This window comes from Petromyzon marinus, chromosome 5 (genome assembly GCF_048934315.1).
Source record: "Petromyzon marinus isolate PM22_M1 ecotype Great Lakes invasive population chromosome 5, UKy_Petmar_22M1.pri1.0, whole genome shotgun sequence".
NCBI classification, from domain to species: domain Eukaryota; kingdom Metazoa; phylum Chordata; class Hyperoartia; order Petromyzontiformes; family Petromyzontidae; genus Petromyzon; species Petromyzon marinus.
Window position 1 is genome coordinate 18604463 of NC_133671.1, and position 26451 is coordinate 18630913.

The 26451-nt window shown below is 51.2% G+C and overlaps 1 protein-coding gene across 2 annotated transcripts in view; it reads right to left on the reverse strand.

Moving 5' to 3' along the window:
- Window positions 1-238: 238 nt before the first annotated feature.
- The window catches only part of LOC116939164 (protein-tyrosine sulfotransferase 1-like), a 45914-nt gene continuing 19701 nt past the window's right edge, over window positions 239-26451 (reverse strand). For both annotated transcript variants that reach the window (XM_032947233.2, XM_032947234.2), the window contains exons 2-7: window positions 15960-16184; window positions 13620-13755; window positions 12724-12918; window positions 12013-12380; window positions 9813-10011; window positions 239-3704 (exon numbers count right to left, since the gene is read on the reverse strand). In XM_032947233.2, coding sequence (XP_032803124.1) covers window positions 3672-3704; window positions 9813-10011; window positions 12013-12380; window positions 12724-12918; window positions 13620-13755; window positions 15960-16168 — 1140 coding nt within the window. In that variant the 5' untranslated portion in view covers window positions 16169-16184 and the 3' untranslated portion in view covers window positions 239-3671. The remainder of the gene's footprint in view (window positions 3705-9812; window positions 10012-12012; window positions 12381-12723; window positions 12919-13619; window positions 13756-15959; window positions 16185-26451) is intronic.

Sequence of the window (26451 nt, forward strand, 5' to 3'; positions counted from 1 at the left end):
AGACTGTAGCCTGGTTCTTAACCTCAGTGAGTATACTGGCAGTCTATAATGTAGACTGTAGCCTGGTCCTTAACCTCAGTGAGTATACTGGCAGTCTATAATGTAGACTGTAGCCTGGTTCTTAACCTCGGTGAATGTACTGGCCGTCTATAATGTAGACTTTAGCCTGGTTCTTAACCGGAGTGCGAGTGGGTGGGTGAGTTTGTGAGTGTGTGTAATGAGCAACTTCCGCGACACGTTGTGTAGAGGGTACTTTTATTTCTCACACTGGGCACAACACAGGCCAGCACCATCAGTCTCACTCTGAGTGCAACCTTTAGATATGAACGTCTCTACTGGCTACACAGCCGATCACTCGGCGTGGTCCCACCGCCCTCGCTCGGCTACGCCGCTGACTGGCGGCGTGACGATGATGATGATGGTATCCCCGCAGGAGATCTTCCACGTGCCAGGACGACAGATGACGGTGAGCAGCGATGCAGCCAGGGCACAAGAGTCCACACGCGAACCCCGAGCCCCGTCTCCGCTCCCCCTTATATAGGCCCCGCCTCTGGCCACGCCCTCTCGTGGAACCTTCGAGAAGGTTCCCAGAGCATCTTGGCCAACCACACCTGTTACCTTTGCCCCAGATCCCTCTCCGATTGGATGTTCCCAGCCAGCAGGTGTCATGTCATTACAAGTGAGTGGGTGAGTGACTATGTGACGTTTTGCAGTTTCATTGTCAATAAATACTCGTGAGTGGGTGGATGGGCGAGTGAGGTGAGTGCGTGAGTGGGTGGGTGACCCAAGTGAAATTGGATTTCATTCAATGAAATCCCATCACTCTTTGTAAACACGTACGAATAAGCGCTCAAATTATCACATTAACTTATTTGACCAGGTAAGAGGCATCTGAAAGAGGTTCGTATGTGTGTGTGTCGTGGGAAATCGCCGTATTTTACAAATTTGACATTTTGTGGTGTGGAGACATGAGCGGATTACAGCGTACCAGGCTTTCGCGACCAATATTATTAATGAAAAAAGGTTTTGTGTGTGTGAGGAAGCTGGATGTAATCACCAGCGAAACGTCACCGTACTCAAATTGTAAATGTTGTGGGTTTACCTTTTAACACATCGGTGTGCTGAAGCAGAAAATGATTGCCACGTTTTGTTTACTTTGACAAACCATACTATTTGGCTGTCGGTTGGTGGTGGTGAGTTAACGACACGTATATTTAGGCTTCTTTAAAGTCCACCTCGTACTATAGGTGGTGTGCGGTAGATAACAACAAAAATACGAATAAAATAGGTCGGTGAATTTCGAGACTTTTTCAGGAGGGTCGCAAGTTTTGCGGTATTTGGTCCGGTAATTTTTGTTCAGTGTTTTTGCGCACGCGTGGAACCCCAAGTGCCTGGAGAAATCCACGGCTGTATTGCCTTGTGAATGCCACCCACACGACCTTACGGCGATTTACCGACCCGCAAAACAAAACGTGTAAAAAGCACCATCGTGAATTATGCTAAAAAATCGTCAGCAGTTCCTGAAGTGCATTGTGGTTTTCTAGCCTGAATATTTTTTTCTGTCACAAATGGGATTTTCTCATCTGTCACCCACGTGATCTGACGACGATTCAACGACCCGCAAGAAAAAAAAACATGTTAAAAAGCAACTGTGTGCAGTATGCTAAAACCACCGGCAGTTCCTGAAGAAGTGCATCGTGGTTTCCCGGCCCTGCACTGATATCCTGTTATGATGGGATTTTTATCATCATTTACACATTTTGATTAACTGACCACGAGAAAACAAAGTTCTTCACTTAAGATTCGCAGCTCCTCTGCGTGGGCATCTTTAGCTGCCAATGGAGCATAAACGGTGTCTCGCCGTGATTTTAGTTGTAAAAAATATAAGTGCGTGGGCCGTGTTTTATTTTAGTTGCATGTTCATTTGGTGAAAGGCATTGACGCCCATTCCGAAATCTTTGCTGGCAGGGTCTTACAATTCTGTTCATCGAACCAACGCTGGATGAAGGCCTCCATCAGCCGCTGCCATCTCTCACTGTCCTGCGATATCAATGTCAGTCGAGCATTGTGCCTGCGCACCAGCTGATTTCATCATGTTCGTCCGTTTTTGGCACATTTCATTTTTAAATGGTATTGAGAATGCTCGACCACAATTGTTTTGGTTTAACCGGTTGAGAAACTCAAGAGACCACGATGAGTCATTTTCAAGAGTGACCTGGGGCATTAGTCTGTCAGTAGGGGGCGATGGTTGAGTAATTCACCAATATATTTTTTCCAATTTGGCAAATTTGGACCCTGACACCGGTGGCACACAATGGTCAACTCTTGCAAATGACATCAGGGGATCTTGAGCGTTCACCGAGCGAAGCCGACGACGCGTAGTATTACACACGCAGTAATAACCAGGGCGGCCGCTGGAATTCGAACCGCGAGCCTCGGCAACAAGTGAAATGCAATACCGCTCGGCTATGTCACCGCTGTCACGAGTTGGGATTTGGCATCTATAACAAAGGGATAGGGTTAAAGCTATAACGCTACGCTTGGGGCTAAATCTGGGCTTGCGGTCGGAGGTATAAAAAGGGTTTAAATGTAAATGAAGCCTGGAATTTTGGTCGGGGCAAGGCAATCCACTTGTTCGGTTGAACTCCCCAGGACAGGTGCGCTCTTTTCTGGTAAAATAAAGGCAACTGCCTACGAGTGCCATTGGGGTGTTGGCTGACAAAAAGCAGCGATTCACAACCACATCCACTCTCCTCCAAGCACGTCTCACTACGTATATATGCATAAATCACAGCGGACGTCGCTGACCCTGTGTCCAACACCACACATGTGGAATCAGGAGCTGGTCGGGGTTGGGGGTCGGGGTGTATGTGTGTGTGTATATATATAGACTTTCTTTTGCACCGTACGTAGCCAACCGTGCTAATCGGAGGTACGGGGGTGGGATTCGGGGTGGTCGTGGGGTTGGGGGTCAAGGAGAGGACGCCACACTGCGTATGACGTGCCGTCGTGAGATGACGTCACACGCGCACTGACACATGGCGTGTGACGTCGTCGCTTTGGCCGAAAAGGTTTAAATCTATTTATAGACGATTCTATCAATCGCGAGGTGCGGGGGGGGCCCCTGTCGTACATTTGTCCCACGGGTCAGCGCCCGGTGAGCACGGACAGCGAGTCCGTGCCCCTGGGGTGAGAAGGAGGAATGAAGGCTTCAAGGGGACACCGCTCGAACAGTCACAAATGACGGGCGGGCGACTTGCCACGTGCATAAGAAAACACAAAACAAAAAAGGCAAATTCCGTACATTTTCACGGTGTTCTGGATATACTCTCTCACTCTCCGTCTCTCTCTCTCGGCAGACCGTTGCATTATTAATAACGAATGCGAGTTGGTTTGGTACCGTCTCTGATGTGGGTTGCTGTCAGCACATTTACCCACGGTGGGCGAGTGATCGTGTTGGCAGTGGGCAGCAGCAGCAGCGGCAGCAGCGAGTGTCCGTACAGATTGGTCGAGGCTGCTGGCTTCGTCAGGGAGGCGTGGGCAGGTGCCCGACCGAGGGCATTCGGAGAGGTTGGGACGGCACGGGGCGGTGGGGGGAGCGGGCAGCAGCTCCTTCCCTTCTCAGTCCCTCCTTGGGCACTGGAGCAAGATCCCGTGGAGCCTGTCCTCCTTCAGGGCACGGCCGTCGCATTTCTCTGTTTGATCTGCACGCGCCAAAAGTACGGGAGAGAGACATCTCGGTTAACAACAAACACAATACGCATGCAATACCCCACAAGCAACCAACACCACGGTGTGGTCAAACAATGACCATAATAACATTGTATTACTAAATACATTTATTTACCCTGTAAATCTTCACTGGGTCTCAAAGTTAGGTTTCAGGAGCGTCCTGCTACATTGGGATGTTTGGACAATTTCAATAATGAATGCGTACATGTGTCTGTGTGTGTGTGTGTGGGGAGTGGTAAGCGTGGTGGTTAACGCACCGAGTTTTGAGTGCCGCTCACGGACAATATCTGAACCGGACCTTGGCCTCCTCTAGGGAAACTCAGCCTGAAATGGGGAGAGAGGCGGCCAGACATGGTGCTGATCACGCGACCCTCTCGTGTTGCTGCGCTGGCCTTCGTTGGCGTTCACTAACAGCACTTGGCTCGACAGCCTGCTTTAGGCTAAACGTGAGAACGTTGTCTTTGTTTGCTGGTTTTAGAATCTGCGTGCTTTCAATTGCACTTCCCCGAGCTTACAAAACATCACATGTGAACCGTCTGTCGTTAAATTAAAAAGGTATAGTGCGGTAATTTGGTTCTGTAATTGTGGCGAGCGCACTCCGTTTATGAACCCCGCAACGGGAGTTCGATTGTGGGCCCAGGCTTGGGTTACCCCTAAGAGGCACACGGCATGGGAATGCCTTCATCCAGCAGTGGTTTGGCAAAACGCACTCCACACGCACATCGTGAGAGTCTTAAACATACTGCGGATGACGGGTGGAGCTAAATGTTGATGCCAACACCAATGAATGGCTGGGGTTTTGTCGAGGGATGATGTCGGTCAGATCGAGTGGAGATGGTGACAGTTTCACTCAAGTGCAATGAGTCCTCATCATTCGAGGATATCTGAGGGCATCGCAAAATTGAATGGAACACAGCAGGAGCATTTGTTCACGACGATCGAGGGGGCGGTCGTTCGGAGTTTCTCGCAAACCGTTCGCGGAGGTTTCCGTGGCGGCTTCGCGCATCCGCGACAATTTTTCACTTTCTTGAGAAATGCGTTTTGTGTCGTTTGTTTCGTTGTCCTTCCCCCGCCGCGACGGTTGGCTACGTACGGTGCGAAAGAAGCTCAACATACGTACACATACAAATGTCTTTTTGTCGCGCTATTTTTATCGCTATGCGTACCAGATACACGAAAATTGCCCTCCCCACGCTTTGCCGCTCTCCCTCTGGGTCTGCCGTTGTCTGCCACGCGGTTGAGTTTGCGTGTCCACTCTACCCCCCCTACCCTCCCCCTACCCCCCCCCCGTGGTCGCGTGGATGATTTTTCTCCGGGTCCTCTGATTTTCCCCCCCCACATTTAGAGCATTTGGCTACTGCTATACATTTTTCCACGTGACGATGATGATAACCCGCTTCATGGGGCTATCGTTTGTGGCCAGGTCACTTCTGAAACCGAGCTACTGTATAGTTCAGTGGGACCTGGTAAAATAAAAAATAAAATAGTAGACACGCGAATGCTTATCCTTTACAGTTTTTTAATTGTGTTCGTGCTGTATTAACTATGCCCCCTCCCCCCCCCCCCGAAAAGGAAGTGAAATCATTCAAGGTGAGTTTAAATAATACCGTATAATATTCACGTATTTATTCATTCATATTTTCACTTTGAAATATGTTGATGTTCGTCGCTATTAAAGCCAAGTTAAAGAACACAATATTCGTATTCCTTAATATATACGTACAGTATATATTTTTCAACGTAATAAATGTCCACGTCCACTAACCCTATTGTCTCCCAAGATTTAAGTATTCATATTCGCGGACTTAATATTCGCGCCGTTCTCCAGGACCGAATCCACCCGGAAAATATTACCGGTAATGGTTTTGCGGTGCTGTTTACGAAATTGAATCCGACACCAGGTGGCAGCAGATGGCATCGATCGGCCAAAGAAGTCCTCGTGGTTCATATTGTTTCCATTGCACTCAGGAGTATGACCATCATTCTTTTTTGTCAGGAAACTTCAGACCAGCATGCTTCGTGTTGCGTTCAAAGCATTTGGCCACCGAATGCCGAGTGAAATATCACAGGCGAACACTTTAAAGGATATTTTTTTTTATTTGCACCCTTGACTTGGCAAAGAAGTAACCCACTTGCACGTTTTCACATTTTACTTATTTACACGAAAATGTATCAACATATGGGCCATACAGTATATGTTTTAATTATATTAAATCGCAGTTCATTGTTAATCCATATCTGGATTGAGGTCTCTCCACGCCATGCTGGTCGCGGGGGTTTCTTTGACTATACTTCACCATGCTGGTCAAGGTGGATTGGGGGGGGGCTCAGATAACTACTGTGCCCCCTCCCCCATGGGTTTAAATCTTAATCGTGGGTTCAAATTTCGGCCAGTCTCGCCTCGCTCCAACACCGTGACCATCCTCACGCCTCCAGGTTTCGTAATAAAAAAAGAACGCCACTTTGGCGGGGATGGGAACAAAATAGCCCATCCTATCCCCTCGCCCAAAACAACAGTGGAATTTTCACCGCTGGCAACAGAGGACCACCAACGGAGGTGAGCCCTGCAGCATTCCTGGGCCTCTGCGTGCGAGCGAGCGAGCGACTGAGCACTTCGGGCCACACTTGGAAAACACGCGCACCGGCTGACGGGGAACTGGGGCGGAAATTGACGCGTGGTGAGGCAGAGGGGGGGGGGCTGAGCGAGCGAACAGGCGAGCGGTCAGCTTCTTGAAAATGTCTCCCCCCAAATCCCTAGAGTCAAACTCGCCCGCTCCATGAAACCGCAGCCACGGAAACGCAAAGAGTGGGGGGGGGGGTGAGCGGACGGAGGGGGCTTAAGTGATGGTTCAATTACAACGTTGCGTCCAAATAATTGCCGTATTAGGATTTGTTAAGAAAATGTTAACTTCTTTTTAAAAAATCCGATCCCTTTCCCAGTACCGCCCACTAAACCGTAAAAAAACTTAAATTTTCTTGAAAGAGACGCAGGCCGGCCAAAGCCCTGTGGAGTGCGGGGACGATGTTTGTACAGCGTTGGATGGGGCCGAATGCATTTATTTAGATTTATTTAATAAATCCTGGCCAGAGGTTTACGCGTGTACGGAAACAAACTAAACGATCATTTGTAAAATAAAATAAAACCGTTTTAAAAATAGCCAGTAATTTGGGCTGTCTGCCAGATCCAGTGTAAGCGAGATATTTTTTTTATTAGGAAAATGCTGCAGAAAGAGGTTTAGTTTTTTTTTCTCCCCCTTTCCCCTTCTCTGGAAAGAAAGCATCTGGTAGCAATAAGGTGCAGGGTTTGTGTCGGTGAGCCGAGCCGCTCGAAGCAAAGTGCCCCCTGTAGCGATCTTAACATCGCAAGCACACCCACACACAAGCACACACAAGCACCTCTTTACCATACACACACCACAAAAAGACTGACAACGCCCCCAACCATAGCCTTCGACAGACCGTTTGCGAGCACCTATTGACAGCTTGCATTGCTCGTGAGATGGGTGATGTGGCTAAGCACTGTGCCCGGAATGCATACCACAGGTATTTACACGCATGTACAACCACACACACACACAGTTAAATATATATATGAACATATATGTACAAAAACAAATGTAAGATAACCCCCCCCTCCCCATACAGCCTTGGGGCAAGCGCTGTTAGCGAACTGGCATCGTACAACAGAGGGGGGTGGGCGGTCAGCCCCATGTCCGGTGGTGACCTTTGTTTCCCCAGTGCTGATGTTTACACACCACACCAGACACATATTTTAGGCCGAGTTGATCTAGGGAAGGCCCAGGATCACTCGCAATATTCGCGGTCACGGTTATTGGTGACGGGCAGGAATCGAAGTGACGTTTCTGGGTTCGAGCGCGGTGCGCTAACTCCTGCGCCACCGCTCCCCATTCCCCACATTTAACTATAAACTAGTTTTATTGTACTGTACACACATAACTAGACACAGGAATGTACAAACACCGGTATGTACACACGCAAAAAAAGACAAAGATCCCCCGTATCGCATTAACAGACTGTTGGGGCAAGTGCTGTCATTTGAGGCCGAGTCGACCTAGAGGAAGCCCAGGACCGGTTCAGAGAATCGTCACTGGCATTGGCCGTGAGCGAAAATCGAACTCGGGTCGGAGAAATCGTATCGCAGCGTGCTAACCGCTCCACTACCGTACACGTACACACTCACACACTCACACACACGTGTCGCAATGCAATGCCGGGGCTGACACCTTTATTACTTTCTCGAACCAGCAGTACAAGCCTGCAGCTCTCTTTTGCTCATGGCTGTCAGGACAAGGCAGCTCCCCCCCCAAAGCGCCCATTCCACTCTCTCCCTCCCTCTCCAGGGCTCGTGCTCGTCTCTCCACATCTCCTCTCCTCTTCACTCAATCCCCACCCCATCACCATCGCCACATCCCTCCTCCACCCAAGGCTCTCTTCTTGGCGATCTGTTTCTGAAAATCGATCTGCTCTGGGCCACCCATAGGTTGACTCGACCAAAAATAAGTCCCTGTAGGCCAATCCGTTTCAAAGACGATGTGTGCACTTGCAAAGCATGTTTGTTTGCATGTCTTACCACGAGCATGTGTGGTTAATGCAAACTTGATGTCTTGCAATAGGTGTCACACATCACTATTACTGACCACGTAGAGACATTGGCACAGAACTGCGGTGCAAAGCTTTTGCCACCTTGCGCGATAAGGTTATTTCTTCTCTGATCTGTGAATAAGAACTGAAGATGTCGGAGTGACTCGGTGGTTCGGGGATCAGAGCACTGAGCCCGCACCGAAGTCATCCTGGCTTTGAATCCACTGCTCCGAGATTGAACCGGATTCTCAAGAGTAGTGAGTTGGTAGTCTCAGCCTGAACACCAATGACTACACGCACAAAAAATATAAAATCCATTTGACATTACACGTGCATCTGCACTTCATTTGGCTACATTCCAACTCTGATCATTTAGAAATGGAAATGATCGGTTTGACTGTCTAACGATGAGTATTTCGTTGACATTTTTAAAAAATTGCACCCACCCCATGTACAAGCAAAAAAGAGTCGCTTGAAAAGATCTGCGAAATCTACTTTCACGAATCGTTCTGTAACACGTGGCACGATGCACTGATTTGCGACAGTTGCGAATCGATACTTTATCTGAGTGCACAACGCCGAGAGCACAATTAGAAATAAACGGTGGGAAAAAGACAAAAAAATATTTACATTACAAAAGGACTGGAAATGTTTGCGTGGTGTGGGGGGTGGTGGGGGAGTGGTTGAACTCCACGACAGTGAAAAGGTAACTCCACAAGTAAGTCACTCTCGGCGAGGGCGTCACTTTAAAAATAATCCTCGCGGCAGAGGCAACAAAAACCACGCACGGGACGGAGACGACCTGCGGATTTTAAGTCCACAGCTGACGGCGAAGGTGCCGCCAAATGTCAGAGGGGGCATTGCGTGAATTATACATCACGCGAAATGTAGGCGTTCAGAAAATTCATGACGCAGGCGACCAGAGGAACTTATATTCCACGGCCCTTTGACAATCCGCTGCTGGATGCAGGTTTCCCTATGCTTGCTGTGTCGGTTATGGGGGTGGGGGGGGTATGACCACACTTCACCATGCTGGTCGGCACGGGTCGGTGAAGTGGGGCATCTGGAGCTACCTATGAATGGAGGAGACTCACACATGGGTACACGATATTGGGCGGGATGGGCCCCCGCTGTTCAATAGGTGGGGGTACAATAATACTCCCAATTATCATCATAATCAGCCATGGTCAATCCATTGCTGTGTGAAAGCCTCCCGAAGCCGTCGCCAACTCTCACGGCCATGTGGTGGTGGAGCAACATCCCGAGATATCCCCGCTGCGCGGTTGCGCTGCGTCTGCCCGCCCACGTGCTTTCGGCTTGTACCGTGGCGTCACGGCAACGGCCGTGGCACACAACCCGAAGCGCACGTCGCAGGGCCGTGCGCCCCAAGAGCACCCTTGGCAGCGGCGGGCGGGCGGGCGGGCGGGCAAGCTAGTGGGCGGGCGGGCGGGCGAGTTGAGCGGGCGTTCCTCCCCCACCTTGCGCGTGTTGTCCACCACCCTGCGCTCCGGCGTGCCGTAGCGGGGCGGGTTGGCGCGGGGGTCGTAGCCGAGGCGGTCGAGCATGGGGGCGACCTCGGCCATGTCGCGCACGACGTCATGCGGGATTTGTCCCACCCACCGCGCCAGCGCCTCCAGGTTCACCGGCTTCACCACTTGGTCGGTGGAGCGCTCCACCCTGCCGTGAGACACACGGGGGGAGACGGCAAACCCAAACACCTCCCGTTAAGGCTCTGTAAGGCGTTCTGCCGAAACACCCCGACAATTCTGCTGGATCCTTCCGGTGGTTTCCAATCCAATGCCGGATCAACCGAGAGGTCCGCTAGGGACATAGAAACTTCCGAGGCTGGGGGGGGGGGCGGGGGTGGGGAAGGAGTAGTGGGATGCAGTCCTGAAATTTCAAACGTCATTTTATGTTCTAGAAAGGTTTCGCTGGCTGGTAGGACGGATGGTCACATCCAAAGGACATGTCGGCGGCTAGTTTTAAACAAATTAAATAAAAATGTAATGTTTTTTCGCTGGGGGTATGGGCAATCTCCCCCATCGCCCCCCTCCCGGCCCCCACGACTGCTATGGATTCACCCCAGTCGCTCTTTCCCCTCTCATCTCACTCTCCTCCCGTCCACGGGCTCTCCTACCTGTCCTCCCTCATCCCGCTCTTCCCTGCAGGGTTGCAACCTGCCTCAGTTGGGCATCTGTGTACGGGTGGCAGGATTGCGTTTGTACCAATATCTGGTGGTGTGGTATTGCTGCACAGTTTTTGTGACGGCGTATATGCTGACTGAGAAATGCATCCAGATTTGGTCTGTGGAAGAGTTGGCAACCCTGATTTCCGGCCACAGATAAGGTCAGTGGCGAGTGATATTTGCACCAGCAAACTAAACCAAACTATTTTATTTTTTACCAGGTAAGGCCCACTGAGCTGCATAGCTCTTTTTCAGAAGCGACCTGGCCACAAATGATAGCTCTACGAAGTGGCTTATCGCGTGGAAATTTGTATTAGCCCAGTAGTCTAAACGCATGCTTCTAAATGTGGAGGGAGAAAAAACGGAGGACCCAGAGACAAATCCGCGCGACCACGGGAAGAGAGACACATGCAACCTCCAATATAAAGCAGGCGTCAGTTTCATGATTGAACCCATGACCTCCTGTATACCACGCGAGGTAGTTAACATCTCCTAGCCACCGTGGCACCCTACAGTCCTCGGCTTACCCTAGGTCGCCTTAGGCAATTGTCCCCTTACGCAATCCCCCCCAGCGTGCACCTCCTCTTGTACACACCGCTGTACACGCGTGTGCAAGTCTTGAAGTCGTGTTCCGAATGCACGCTCACACATGCACGGAAATACATTTGAACCCCTTGTTTTGAGACCTGGGGTGTGCCGCATGAATTCTTGAGGTTCTCAAAGGAAACAAACAAACAAACACACAAAAAAGCACAGACATGTACCCAATAAAGGCAAAGATTCCCACTGTGAACGAGCAGCTATGACGGCCGGAATGGCACACGAGGGGGTAAGGTGGCCAGGATCATGCCCCAGTGCACGGATTACTCATTTAAGGCCCAGAATGAGTTAAGCTATCTGTCACTGGTGTTGGCCATAAGCAGGAATCAAAGGTGGGCCTCTGAGTTTATAGCACAGAGCACGAACCACTACACTCGCGCTGATATTTAAAAGGCGTATAATTGATCAATTCAGAATTGTGACACAAATATGGGCCTCTTGAGCTGCTTAGGGCGCTCAGCTTTTGCTTGGTTTTATTCTACCTCGCGCCACCACTGTGTACACCGACGTGCCCCCCCAGACCCCATGGTGAAGGATGGTCAAACAACCCGTCCCCCCCCCCCCCCAACGACAAGGTCACGAAGGGAACAACACAGATCACGTGTCCACGCCTAGTCGAGTGCAAGTAAGGCATTCGTTTGAAGTTGTGAATTAATGTGCTTTGTCGCCACAATGTGGCGCTGGCATCCCCCCCGTGCGCATTTGAAATGCAGCAGCCTGCTCTCCCCCTGAAAGGCTGTGTGGGTTGACAACCGTCGGGGGTGTTAGCAATATGGCGGAATCCCACGGCCGCCACAACTACCACAACGACCACCGCCACCACCGCCGCCGCCACCACCGCCACCGCCACCGCCGCCGCCGCCGCCGCCTTCCGCGCCACGCCGGCCCCTCACTTGGAGAGCGACACGCCGCCCGCCTTGCCGATCATGTCCTCGTGGTGCAGCACGGCCGCCTCCCAGGGCAGGCCGAGGAAGGCCAGCGCCTCTCGCATAGTCGCCTCGGGCCGCAGCGCCAGCGTCTCGTAGCGCACGGCCATGCAGCGGCGGGGCCCCACGGCCAGGCACTGCGCGTGCATGCCCTCGACGGCGCGGCTCCACTTGGAGAGGCAGTCGCGGTAGCTGGAGAGGTCGAAGCCCGACACGGTGACGCGGCGCGAGATCATGGAGTGCACCGAGGCGCGGCCGTCGCGCAGCATGAGAAGGAAGCGGCTCTCGGGGAAGAGCGTCGCCAGGTACGACAGCGACTTGAGCGCGAACGGGTCCTGCGGGGGCGGGCGAGGGGTGGGACGGAGGGGGGGGCAGTGGCACCGCGGCGGTTTAGCGCGCTGCGAACCCGGCGACCCGAGTTCGATTCGTGCTCACGGCCACCGACGCCGGCGACGAAAATGTATGAAACCTGGTCCTGAGCGCTTCCCCTAGGTCGACTCGGCCTCGAGTGAGTTCCCGGTGCGGTGTGCGATACATCGCCACCGGGGATGCGGTGCTCGCCACCCGCCCCCTTCGTGAGGCGCTCGCCGCCGCCAAACGCCGGTGGCGATTATCCGAACCCGGCCGTGGGGGGGGGGGCGGGGGGGGGGGTCTCCTCCGCCCCAAGGCCCGGCCCACCTTGTTGCAGAGCCGCTGCGCCGGCTCGCCGTGCTTGGCCACGATCTCGAGCACGAAGGCCCGCACCGCGTCGTCCAGCACGGCGTCCGTCACGCCGGCCTCGGCCAGGCGCACGCGCTCCTTCTCCGACTTCATCCACATCTGGTGCATGCCCAGCACGCGCGGCACCACCCGCGTCTCCTCCCCGCAGCGCACCTTGCCCGGGGTCGGGGAGGGGGGGACACGGGAGAGCGGCGGAGGAGAGAGAGAGAGAGAGCGCTGGGCGCGAGGGGCAGGGGGAGCCGTGCCGCAGTGTGTCGGGGCGCGGAGTGGAGCCCTGCCGGCGTGCGACGCTACGTGCCCAGCACGCGGGGGGCACCACCCCCTGGGGCACCACCCCTGGGGCACCACCCCTGGGGCACCACCCCTGGGGCACCACCCCTGGGGCACCACCTGCGTCTCTCCTCCCCGCGGCGCCCCTGCCTCGCCGGGTTGCCAGGGAGAGACATGGGGGGCGCGGTGTACAAGGTTGGGTGCCGAGTTCATTGTGCCACCGGTTGCAATGTGCCGCACGGTCAATTGTGCAGGGTGACGAGTGCGAAGCGATCATTGCAAGATGCCGAGTGCTGGGCTCAGGGCTCTGAGAGCGGGACGCTGGGCGCTGGGTGCATGGTGCTACGTCACCCGACCACTCGCGGTACCTACCCGGGCAGGAAGAGGCGTGGGAAGCCGAGTGCCGAGTGCTGTTTTCAGGGCGCTGTTGCTGGATACTCGATAAATGGTGCATGCTGCTTGGTGCGTCGTGCCAGGGGCAGGCCGCATCGTGCCAGGGGCACCGTGATGGGTGCACGATGCTGAGTGTACCGTGCGTCGCCGTGTGGGCAAGCGCGCCACCATCGCCACCACCACCGCCTCACCTGTGAGTGTGCGTCCAGCATGACCCGCATGAGCGTGGTGCCACTGCGGGGGAAGCCCCCGATGAAGATGATGGGGATGGACTCGTTGTAGCGGAACTCCCTCCTCACCGGGTCGAACACCACAAGGCCCTGCCGCCTGCACCCACAAGGAACGGGGCCGCAACGTCGGTCGCGCCCCCACCGCGTCGCGATTCTCGGCACAAGCCGAGCGGGGATCATTCGCTCAGGAGAACTTCACCGTCTGTTGGGGCTATTTCACGCACGGTGCGAAGGAAGTTCAACACACGTATACATGCTGTGGATACAGCGTGGGACGCCTTTTTTTTGCTGGTATCAAAGTATCAACAATAAGACCGCATCCATTATTTTTCGCCTCCCCCCTCCTCTTTTCCGAACATAGATGGACTCGTCCATCTGAATAACTGTCAAATCGCTCTCCGTGGTGCTAACGTTAAAAAAAACCCGCCACTTTTTTCAAATTTTCTTGTTGTGGTTTTCACACCTGATGATGATTGCTTGTGTTGCAGTCGAAACGTCGTGATAATTTTATGTTTTATATTTTTGTCTTTTTGTTGTTTCCCTTCTACGTGGCTTTACCGAGAGAACCAAGAATATAATAAGAATAGGTTTTTAACCTTTCTGGCAATAAAACAGGAGGCGTTAAGTTGTTCAAACACCAAATGGAAAACTTTTGCAAGGAATCTCGTCTGCATTAACCCACACGGTACTTGTGGCGAACATACAAAGAAACATGGTCCGATCATATTTGCACTCTCTTTGAAACTGATTGGTCTAGCCAGAGACGGCCTTCTGTAGGGCCTCGTCTCAGCACCAGTGTCAGACCAGAGAACAACGCCGCCGAAACAACGCCGCGAGCACAATTAGAACGGCAAAAAGACGAACGATCGCTGTACCGCCATCGACTGGCCAGCTGACAACCTAGAACACTGACTATTGCCAGGGAGTGTCCCATCCAAGTGCCAACTCACCACCGTCTCCACCATCTCCACCGTCTCCACCGCGATCTTCACCGAAATATCCACCACCGCAGACATCATTGAAATGACTCACAACCATCATTATCAGTCAGCACCACCGCTGCCACCCTTACAACCACCAACATGGTGACCAAAACCATCATCACGACCACCAGCGCTCCCATGCTCACCAGCACCACCCTCACTACTACAACCACAACAGGACCACCATCGTGACTATCACGAAAATGACCACCACTATGGCCACCAGCGCTATGACCACCATCAATTCAACTACTCATGGCCAGCATCATCAGAATCACTATCAATGTCACCACCACCACCTTAACCACTAAAAACAAAGATCCCCCGTATAGCCTTTAACAGGCTCTTGGGGCAAGTGCAGTTAAGGAGCACCTATCAAGGCTGACACCACACACGAGGAGGTGGATGGCCAACACCATACCCGGCCGCATTTGTCTCCCCAGTGCTGGTGTTTACACTGCACCGGGTTCTCATTTAAAGCTGAGTCGACCTAGGGGAGGCCCAGCAACGGTTCAGACATTCATCACTGATATTAACCATTTGCTGGAATCGAACTCGGGTCGCCGGATTTGTAGTGCAGTGCGCAAACCACAACACAACCACTCTCACCCTCACCAGCACCACCACCACCCTCGCTCTCACCACCACCCTCACCAGAACCACTACCCTCACCACCACCCTCACCAGCACCACTACCCTCACCACCACCGTCACCAGCACCACTACCCTCACCACCACCCTCACCAGCACCACTACCCTCACCACCACCCTCACCAGCACCACTACCCTCACCTCCACCCTCACCAGCACCACTACCCTCACCACCACCCTCACCAGCACCACCACCACCCTCGCTCTCACCACCACCCTCACCAGCACCACTACCCTCACCACCACCCTCACCAGCACCATCGTCATCCTCTAAACTATTTGAAACTATATATTTTTTTTTTACCAGGTAAGGCACGCTGAGCTATTAGCTTATTTTGTCAGAAGCGACGTGGCCACAAACGATAGCCCAACGAAGTGGGTCATCGCGTGGAAATTTTAAAGCATTTTTACTCTAAATGTGGTGGGAAAAACCGGAGGACCCGGAGAAAAATCCACACGACCACGGGGAGAAACGGAGAGAAACACGTAGCTTCCAAATATACAGCAACAGGCATCAGGGTCGGGATCGAACCCACGACCTCTTGTATACCAGGCGAGGTAGTCAACATCTCCTAGCCACCACGGCGCCCCTCACCAGCGCCGCCCTCCTCCTCCTCGCCGCCGCCGCCACCTCGTACGTACAAACCTGTGCACCGCCATTGCATACCTGCTCCTCGTGTTCTCCTCGCCCCTCGATCCCAGCAGCCCCGGCCCGTCCCAGCCGAGCCAGCGGGGGTCCTCGGGCCCCCGGGCCTCGCCGGGCCCCCCCCGGGCCTGGCACTCGAGGGCTTGCTGGCCCAGGTAGAGCACGAGCAGTGCCGAGGCGGCCGCCAGGCCACACGCCACGAGCAGCTTGTGGCGCGACGAGCCCCGCATGGCGCAGCCGGCACACCTGCGGGATGGGGGGTGGAGGGATACACAGGTGGGTGTCAAGGTCACAGGTGTGTGTCAAGGTCACAGGTGTGTGTCAGTGTCACCTGCGTGGTGTCAGTGTGTGGAACTGTGTGCTGGTGTGACCTGCGTTGCAGCGTCACCCGCGCATCAGAGTCACCTGTGTGTCATGGTTACAGGTGCGTCACGATCACCAGTGTGTCAGTCACAGGTGTGTGTCAAGGTCACAGGTGTGTGTCAGTGTCACCTGCGTGGTGTCAGTGTGTGGAACTGTGTGCTGGTGTGACCTGCGTTGCAGCGTCACCCGCGCATCAGAGTCACCTGTGTGTCATGGTTACAGGTGCGTCACGATCACCAGTGTGTCAGTCACAGGTGTGTGTCAAGGTCACAGGTGTGTCAGTGTCACCTGCGTGGTGTCAGTGTGTGGAACTGTGTGCTGGTGTGACCTGCGTTGCAGCGTCACCCGCGCATCAGAGTCACCTGTGTGTCATGGTTACAGGTGCGTCACGATCACCAGTGTGTCAGTCACAGGTGTGTGTCAAGGTCACAGGCGTGTCAGTGTCACCTGCGTGGTGTCAGTGTGTGGAACTGTGTGCTGGTGTGACCTGCGTTGCAGCGTCACCCGCGCATCAGAGTCACCTGTGTGTCATGGTTACAGGTGCGTCACGATCACCAGTGTGTCAGTCACAGGTGTGTGTCAAGGTCACAGGTGTGTCAGTGTCACCTGCGTGGTGTCAGTGTGTGGAACTGTGTGCTGGTGTGACCTGCGTTGCAGTGTCACCCGTGCATCGGTGAGAATCACCTGTGTGTCAGCGAGTCTCACCTGTGTCACAGCGTTCTCAGCTGTGCGTCAGTGGTTCGCAAATGCACGCGTCTGTGCAGTTAAATTGCACGCATACGGGCGGCACGCACACACGCGGAGTAAACATTTACTCTGTAATCTTAATTGTCTATTTAACCCGAAACAAGCGTGGTTGAAATTAAAAACGCGAGATGACTTTGACCAATGCTTGCAGCTGCATCTCCGCCGATCCTTATCACCTCCATCGCTTCTACCTCCTCCACAAACGTTCATGTTCGGCCTCTGCCAGGTCTGCCACTTAAACTCCTTTTTTTGAATTTTTGATGAAAAAATAAGAGGAGGCTTTTACCCCTTTCCAGCAATAAAACTGGAGGTGTTAAGCAATGGCGGAGCCAGGATTTTCAGGGAGGGGGGGGCAACCCCTCCAGCAATGAAAAATGATAGAGGAGTTGTTAGTAAGTAAGGACTTGTCCCTTGCTTTTTATTAGACGCGTGTGCGGCGATGGCGCAGCCATCGATCGAGGGTCGAATTCGAACCGCGTTGTGTGATCGGCATCGCGCTCGCTGAAGGTGAATGCCTTCAGGGAAGTCGTCTACTGTATACGCAACTGCGCACAATCCTGTGAGTCACTTATAACTGCTTTTCCGTGACTTATTTCCAATTATGGACTCAGACTATTGTCCGATCATCTCATAGAATCCCTGGCACGTAATAATATGCTACACAGGGGCAGTGGGGGTCGCAAAATGCCGATCTATTACTAATAAACCACAATGATCCGATCGAAATTAGGGATTTAGATCGGATCATTGGAGGAGCACGTTCCATCCCCCCCCTCACTGGCTCCGCCAGTGGTGTTAAGATGCTCAAACACCAAATAGACACCTATTGTAAGGCGTCAATTCTGCATTTACCACACATACTTGTGGCCAATAAATGCAAAAAAACATGCTCTGATAATATATATATGCACTGTCTAAGAAACTGATGTCTACACCAGAGACAGCTTTCTTTATGACAAAAAGGTCCCACAGATGTAGCTGCTCAAGCCGAGCTATTAAAACTTTGACGGTGGCATTGCCTTTGCGCTGTTCGCCTTTTGGCGTTCTCTGGTCTAACACCGGTAATGACTAGGCCAGGGTGTTGGCCAATCGGTTTGAAAAACAATGCGTATATTATCAGAGCACATTTGTTTTTGCATGCTTTGGCCGCAAGTATGTATGGTAAATGCAGGCTTGATGCCCTGCGGTAGGTGGCTATTTGGCGTTCGAACATCTTTACACCTATTCATATTCTTAGCTCTTTCGGTAAAGTCACGTTGGATTGCAGTGCGTGCGGTGAAAACTGTGCGACGGAAACCAGAGCCATCATCAAGTCACAGTTGCTGCATTGCCTGCAGACATAGGCTCGGGTTCACTGAAATTGACCAGACGTCAGGCGTCGCAGCTTCCTCGCGGCCGCGTTAGCCAACGCGTGACGGGGGCGATGGGATATTCGCGGGTCCTGCCATCGACGTGATGCGTCCGTCCGCGGCGTTGCCGTTCGCAGACGCACGGCGCCGCGGGAGACGCGGCGCCGTGCGCCTCGTAGTGGTCTCACCTGCGCGCGACTCAATGTTCATCTACTTCTGTGTCATTCCCACCTGTGTCGGTGAGTGTCTCCTGTGTAGCAGTGAAGGAGGTGGGTGGGTGGGTGGGGGGGATGGGGTCGGGGTCATACGGTGAAATGAAGAAAGCTCGGACAGAATCAAATCTGACCTTTTTGGCAGTACCGCGGTGATGAAATTATGAGAATAGGCTTCGGCATTTCTGGCAATACAACAGGAGGTGTAAAGATTTTGATTTAAAGCTTTCGTGACTGCAGTAATTCAACGCCGCGGACGGACGCGTAACGTCGATGGCAAGACCCGCCAATATCCCATCACCCCCGTCATGCGTTGGCTAACGCGGCCGCGGGGAAGCTGCGACGGCCGACGTCTGGTCAATTTCAGTGAACCCGAGCCTATGTCTGCAGGCAATGCAGCAACTGTGACTTTATGATGGCTCTGGTTTCCGTCGCACAGTTGTCACCGCACGCACTGCAATCCACAATCATCACCATCATCTTGCAAACTGCTTTGTCAATCATTGTAATGGTAAAGGCGCAGCTCTGATGTTGCCTGTTCATGGCACCAGTGTCTTAGGAAGGGGCTCCAGAAAACTCCCCTTTTAGACCGTGTTTTTGGCATGCTATTCCACGGTGGCCGGACGTTGAAAGAGGCGGTGTACTAAATTATACTGCAGTATTATTACAGTGTGCTTAAAAAAAATGTTAACACTTATTATGGGACTATCGTTTTTAATGGAAAAAGAAGGGATAATACAATGTAACATGATAGCAAATATTATTGGTTCTTTCGGCAAAGTCACGTAGAAGGGAAACAAAAAAATAATAAAAATATAAAACAATATTATTTTATTGTTTCCCTTCTACGTGGTGACTTTACCGAAAGAACCAAGAATATGAATCCCTGGTCACGAAAGCTATAAAATCAAAATTTATGATGGCAAATGTATGTTAGTAGCTTCAAAGAGTCTCCACTTGTTCGCCATCGTTGTCAGCACGTGCCTGGAGTCTTCTCCAGGTGGTCTCCAGAACCCAGTGGCAGCATAATATAACCATCATCAGTATTGCCGCTGTGTAAACTATTCCCGTCAACTTCATCGCGCGATCAATCATTGCGCGAATGATGGTGGTGTGATGGTTGGCAGGCCGATGCTGATGGTGGTCGTGATAATCGGCGAGGCAGAGTTGGCAATGACGCGAACGCACGGCGTGATGGCCTGCCCTGCGAGAGTTCTGCACAGGCACGAAGTCTCGGTACGCAACGCCGACAGCACAACTGCAAGCCTTTGGTATCAGGGGCAATTGCAGGGATCTCAGAAGTAGTTCTGTGAAGTCGACTTCTGGAGGGCAATTTTCTAACACGGGGCAATGTTACACAGCTCGGCGAGAATTCCAATGAGAAGTTTCTCCGTCTCTTTGACAGCATGAGGCCTACCCGGCATAAGTGGAAAAATACCATCGTTGGAAGGGGGGAAAACCCAACGATGACCTTCCAATATAAAACCCGACTCAATATTGACGACCAATATGCGTCGATCGCTGCGTGCGTGCGTCATTCCATCTGCCAGCTCCGAGGGTGAGTTGGAGGTCAGACCCAGCCGCAACCTCGTTCGTCAGGACGGCCATGCGGTCAGAGATCTGCAGGGCGACGCGAGGGTTAAAGCGTGGGGCGGCGTTGGCTGTGGGCCCAGCGCGTGGCAGATACCGAGAAGGGGGGGGGCGTAGCAGATACCGAGAAGGGGGGGGGGCAAACTACAAAAAAACGCAAACGAGCTGGGCCAAGCCAGTCCTGCAAGAGAGCCTCCTTTAAATATCAATTGTTCAGCAGCAAAACTATTTTTTATACTAACCTCCATAGTTTTCTGTTGTTCTGTTTTTTTACAGCACTAGCCTTCAGAAAAAGCTGCCCCGCCCCCCACCCCCTTATAAAAGTATTGCTGCATAACTCGTACTCCGATCACTCATTGAGCAGGCTAAATAAATCCGTAGTCTCGGTTCTTGGGAGCTGACAGCCATCGCAAGGTTGTGCTGGGATTCCCGATTTATGTGTTTTTTCTGTTAAAATATATAATCATCAATTAAAAAGAAACTCACAACCAAGTAAACACTGCGCGTGTGTAACCACTTTAGAATTCACTGTCTATTCGTGATAGTTCACAGCCGGTTATTATCAGCAGGCAGGCAGGCTGCGCCTTCGAGTGGCATGTTGTCTGCGGGGCTATAGAGCCTGTGGTTTAAACACGCTACGCTATGAACCACGACAACCCGAGTTTCAATCCCAGCCACGACTAACCCCATGAGTAGATTTCAACATCCAAATCAAGTGCTTGGACTTCCCATTCACCAACACGTGCTGACCAAGCATGCTGAAGTACAGACGGGCTGCCTCCACGACTGACATCTTGTGGCGAGAAAACGTCAATCCAGTAATGGGTTGACAAACCGGCTGTCCACTATTAGTATTAGTAGTCGTACTACTGCGGTGTGGCTTTATGTGATTGTCACGGCTGAGCCATCGAACAAAGGCGGTCACTGCATCGCGCGCTTTCAGATGCGCTTCTGTGGCACGTCTGGAACGCTCTTCCGATGTCAGAAAGCCACTGGACCTACGCACTTTCTCAATCTAGATTGAAAACTCTTTTCTTTAGAACGGCTTTTTGTGTTTAGTTTGTTGTCCTTCCCCCGCACCTCCGATTAGCACGGTTGGCTACGTACGGTGCGAAAGAAAGTCAACATACATACATTATAGAAGTATAAGTATAAGATGAGGCCTGTGGATGATTCACTCTCATCGTGAGTAGATGAATTGTCACTTTGGGGTTACGAGTCCATTCAAGAACTGGGCAGTTCCACAAAACGAGGAATCTTCGGCCAACGTTTCACAATCATCCTAACGGCACGCTCCGTCTGGGGTGTCATTTCGAGGGTAATCGTAAACAGTTTAAGTAAATATTTGTTATCTATATCAGTAAATCAGCTCAAGCCTCCCGTAAATCCCCTGACTTCTGTGTGACCATCCCCGCTCTAAATCCCTGTCCTCTCAACGCCACCCCCTGTGAAAACAGACACCGTTCCATTCAGCGTGGAGGCCCTAGTGTAGCCCCTTCCTCCCTATCCTCATCTTTCCTGAACCAGAGTTCCTGTTTCTCAGTCCCTTTTCCATCATTTTCCGCTACATTCACATTATTTCTCTTTTTTCCGTTCCCTTTCCTGTTGTTCTTTATTTTTCTCCCCTACAGTGCATCCTTGACTCTGCGTCCTTCCTGTGGAGAGCCAAGGGTAACACATTGCCCTATATAAAATATCTCCAGGGTTTAATGTACACAAAACTGAATTTACCGTCACCATCTCAGTATCCGTCTGACGACCGTGGCACTTTATTATGCGTCTCTCCCTCGTCAAGAAAGGTGGACAAATTATATTATTTGTATATGAATTACAGTGCTAATTGGTCGACATACGAAAAACCATGATTATTTTTTTTCTTTTACCAGGGAAGGCCCACTGAGCTATACAGTTTGTTTTCAGAAGCAACCTGGCCACAAATGATAGCTCAACAAAGTGGCTTTTTCACGTGGAAATGTATAGCAGCCAAATAACTCCAAAACGCGGCGATGTTGATCCTAAAAGTGGAGAGAAAAACCAGAGAATCCGGAGAAAAATCCATGCGACCACGGGGAGAACTTGCAAACTCCAAAATATACAGACGTCAGGGTCGGGATCGAACCTATGACCTACTGTATATCGGGCGAGGTAGTTAACATCTCGTCACCGTTGCACCTGCTACCACGCCCATTTAAGAAAGTTACTGCGTGATGATACGAACAATCGGTCATATCTTATAAAGTGTCAAAAACGTACGTTCAAAATCACGGAACTGCCCGGTTCTTTTGGTGAAACTTTTTTGTTACACATAGTGGTGCATTGCAGCACCTCGAAATCAAGTTACATACAATCGTTATTGACAGGATTTAATAATAATTATATGTTATGTAAACGCGCGATGCACAGAAGGAAAATAATAATAACAACATTATATGAACGGAAGTGTATATTTTTTTCACACAATTCGACGACTCTGACGTGGGAGTAAAAAAACTATTTTTTTTAAATCGATTCATTCAGAGCGTCGTTCCGTGGCCGCAAATCGCGATGCAGCCGTTCTCCGTGAACAGACGAGCAACGGTCGCGTGTTCAAACGTCACCTATTTAAAAAAAATATAACAATCATTTTTGGGCTTCGCATTTCAATATATTAAACGTAGATTTCTTTAAAATGTATACACGTGTGTGTCAAAAATAAGGAACTGCGTGGGAAACACTCTGCGCAAAGCACAAGCGAAGCATGTGATCTCTGAAACCATAAGCCAATCGCGAACATCTTAATGAAAACCCTCAACAGCTTTTGTTATTGCCCCATGGCTTACAAGAAATACAGTGGGTTAACAATTAGGGAAATCCCCCCAAGTCAATCTCTCTCTGCCACCCCTCTACTGTCCCAGAATGAATGAGCTGGCGACTCGTATTCCGAGTGGAGAGGATGGCTAACATCAGTGGGGAGTGGCATTTGTCCTAGCCCAGCACTGCCCGGCACCGCCACCCCCACACCACCACGGCCAAGCAAGCGTGGCGAAGTATGGTCAAAAGAAACCACGTGACTGACGCGGCGTTGGGGATGTCTTCACCCCGGCAGTTAATCGACACGTGATTGAAGTATTTATTTTGACTACTTTAAGGTTTTGGTAAATGCCAATTCGGAGTCGATCAGAATGTTTATTTACACTGGAAGAATCCGATGAAAGTTATGAAGCTCTTTTTCACATTTGTCCAATCTCTTGGCCCTCTCTGCTCTGAACCAGAGCGAGTCTTCCTAAGGGGGCTGTTGAAACGTTTCGGCCGCCATTATATTTTCTGTCCTCATGCAGTCCTAAAAAGAACGTCGCGCGTTTTTGTTTTTGCCAATTCCAGGGGCTTTTGAGGCGTCCTACGCATTAGCGCCACCGGTACGGCGATCTTGGGACTCCGTCGTCAGTTCGAAGCGGTCCCAAAACATTTCCAAAAAAGAAAGTGACACGTACCCTTCTCGCTATGCTTTTTGTATCTTTGCTGACCATGCTGACCCACACTGACACATGGCCATCGATAAGACGATAAACTCAGTCTGTGGCGCATTCAATATTTTGGGGGGGGGGGGGGGGAGGAGGGGGGTTGGGTTGGGTTTCATTCCAAAAAAAAAAATTTTTGATAAAAAAAACCCACAAACATTTCCACTGTCGGCGGGTTAGGTGTGAGCAAGCGCACGCACCACACGCCGTGCAACCGCATCCCCGCATCGGCGACCGCATCGGCGGGGATTTTTTTTTATGGTAACGAAAAAAAAAGGACCGTCTACAAATGAGACGGATGCCTGATCTTAACCGCCAATTAGCCGGGCGCGCGTGCGCCGTTTGACCCCCCCCCCGCCCCCCGACTCAATAATAAATAAATACTACCATCACTCCTGTGTCAATCCACTGCTGGACAAAGGGCTTTCCAGTGCCACATCGCTCACGGGGTTTGTTTGGCCACACTTCACCAAATTGCGTCAATCGCAGCACACGACCCTTGCTATATTTTGTTATTGCGTACCGCTACAATATTCTCAGGAGCTAAATGCCGACGTCGAGGTCATGCCGTCCACGACGAGAGGGCTTTAGGAGAGAATTCGTGGAGTTGCTCTGTTCCTCCTTCTCCGTTGAAGGAGCGCAGACTACCATCCTCGAATTGTAAATGTGGGTTTACTGTCAGACACGCTGGTGTGCAGAACTAGTAACTAAATTGCACGTTTTGTTTCCGTGACAAACCTCACTGATTGGCTGTGTTGGGTGGCGGCGGTGGCTTTAACGACACATTTATATTTATGCGACCTAACCCAAAACAAAAAAGAACACCTGTGTTATCGACTACAGTGGTTTACGCTACTGTCCATAAGCTTTGGGTTGCGTATCCACAGCCGCTGTCCTGTGGCTTTTCTTTTAAACATTTCCCACAACGCCAACGGTAGCGTAATAGGGGCAACAGTTTCCGTGTTGGGAAATGAGAAGTTACTCGCAGTCAAATTTTAAGCCATTATCACCGGTCAGCGTGGCCTGGAGAGGGGCAGCACTCGGGAACCGGTTGACATATCGCTCGCCACCGATGTTAGCCGTGGCTGGGAATTGAACTCAGGTGGCTGGGCTAACGGTGCAGTGGTGTGGTAACCCACTGCGCTATCGCTCCGTCCCAGCGCAACAACAGCAACGGGCTCGAAAGTACGCAGTAGCAAAACTCTGCCCGCTTTTTATCGGCGTTAGAGTCACACTCCATTTGGGGGCAAATTACTCGGTTTACAGATGACGGGGATCGTATGAATTTGCAAGTGTTCGGCACGAGACTAAAAGCAATTTGGAACTTTCGGCTGGCTCTACTGTACGTGTGAAATCAATCAACCTCCAGGTCATCATTTCTTGGGGGCCGACGATTAAAAATAACTTTTTCGGATTTTGTCTTCGTCATCAGCACCTACTCCACTATATTTGTGCCTCATTGCAGCTTTCGAGCCCTTCTAGAGCATCAAATAAAGTACGTGGGGTCACTCATGTACGCAGGTTTTATACACTGGGAAGTTCCACAAATTGGGGAACCTCACAGTCATTATTTACAACTTTGTTCATTGCAGTTGTTTTTCACATTTATCAGGAAGTAAAATATACAGAAAAAATATATAAGATATAATTATTATCTACGAAAATCCCGGTTCGTGGATATCTTACTACACGGGCGATACGGTTACAGCGAATCCTATACCCTGCGAATTCGTAGTACTGCCACATTCGCAGCAATCCCCGGCTGATGACCCGTAGCTTTAGAAAAAGTGGAATACGTACGGAGCAAGTCGATGGCGTGACAAGAACACGACAGTGAATGCATCGTCACCATCCCGGCGTGGTTCAGAGTTCGCCTCAGTCCGTCCTACGGCAGCCGTGGCATTTCATGAGAATTTCTCCCCAATCAGCCAAGGTGAACAAATACGTGATATCTGCATTGCAGTCCTCATTGGTTGACTTACTGCTACAAATCAAATTGCTATTTCTTGCTCATCCAATAAATATGTAGGTGTGGTTGCTCATCTCCTGTTTACAGCCCTGAACCAGTTGTGGAGATTCCACGTTCCTGCGGTGGGGGTGAGTCTATCGATACGGCAACCACACAAAGTGATGCTCTAAACTAAACTATGAACTATTTTTTTTTTACCAAGTAAGGCGCACTGAGCGATACAGCTCCTTGTCAGGAGCGACCAGGCCACAAATGATTACTGAACGAAGTAGGCTTTATCGCGTGGAAATTTAGAGCAAGCCAAATTCTCTTACACCCTCCACCCACATGTCCCAACGCGAGTTGCTGGGTCGTCTGAGTGTGGGCTACTGTTGTCGTGTGTGCCGAGGTCGCACCTCCGTTCAATGGGTCACCTCGGGGGCCCTTTTCCCGTGTTGCTCCCCCCCCTCCTCCCCCAAGCTGTGGAATTCACTCCCCGTCCGATATTCCATCTCAGAATCAGAAAGGGTTTTATTCGTCATGAAAGTTCGCACAGACAAGGAATTTGCTCTGACTCCCTTGGTTTATTTAAATTCCGCATTAAGAACATGTTTTTTTATTGAAAGCCTTTTAGCATTCTTAATTCTGTGATGTGTTTTGGAAGTGTGGGATGGGGGTAATCGTATCCGTGGTTAAATTATGAGCCTGCGTGCTTATATTAGGTTTTAGAATTGCCTTAGTTATGTAGGCGCTTGCTTTTAGATCTGTGCAGCGCCGTGCGACCTCTGGGTGAAGCGCGCTTTATCA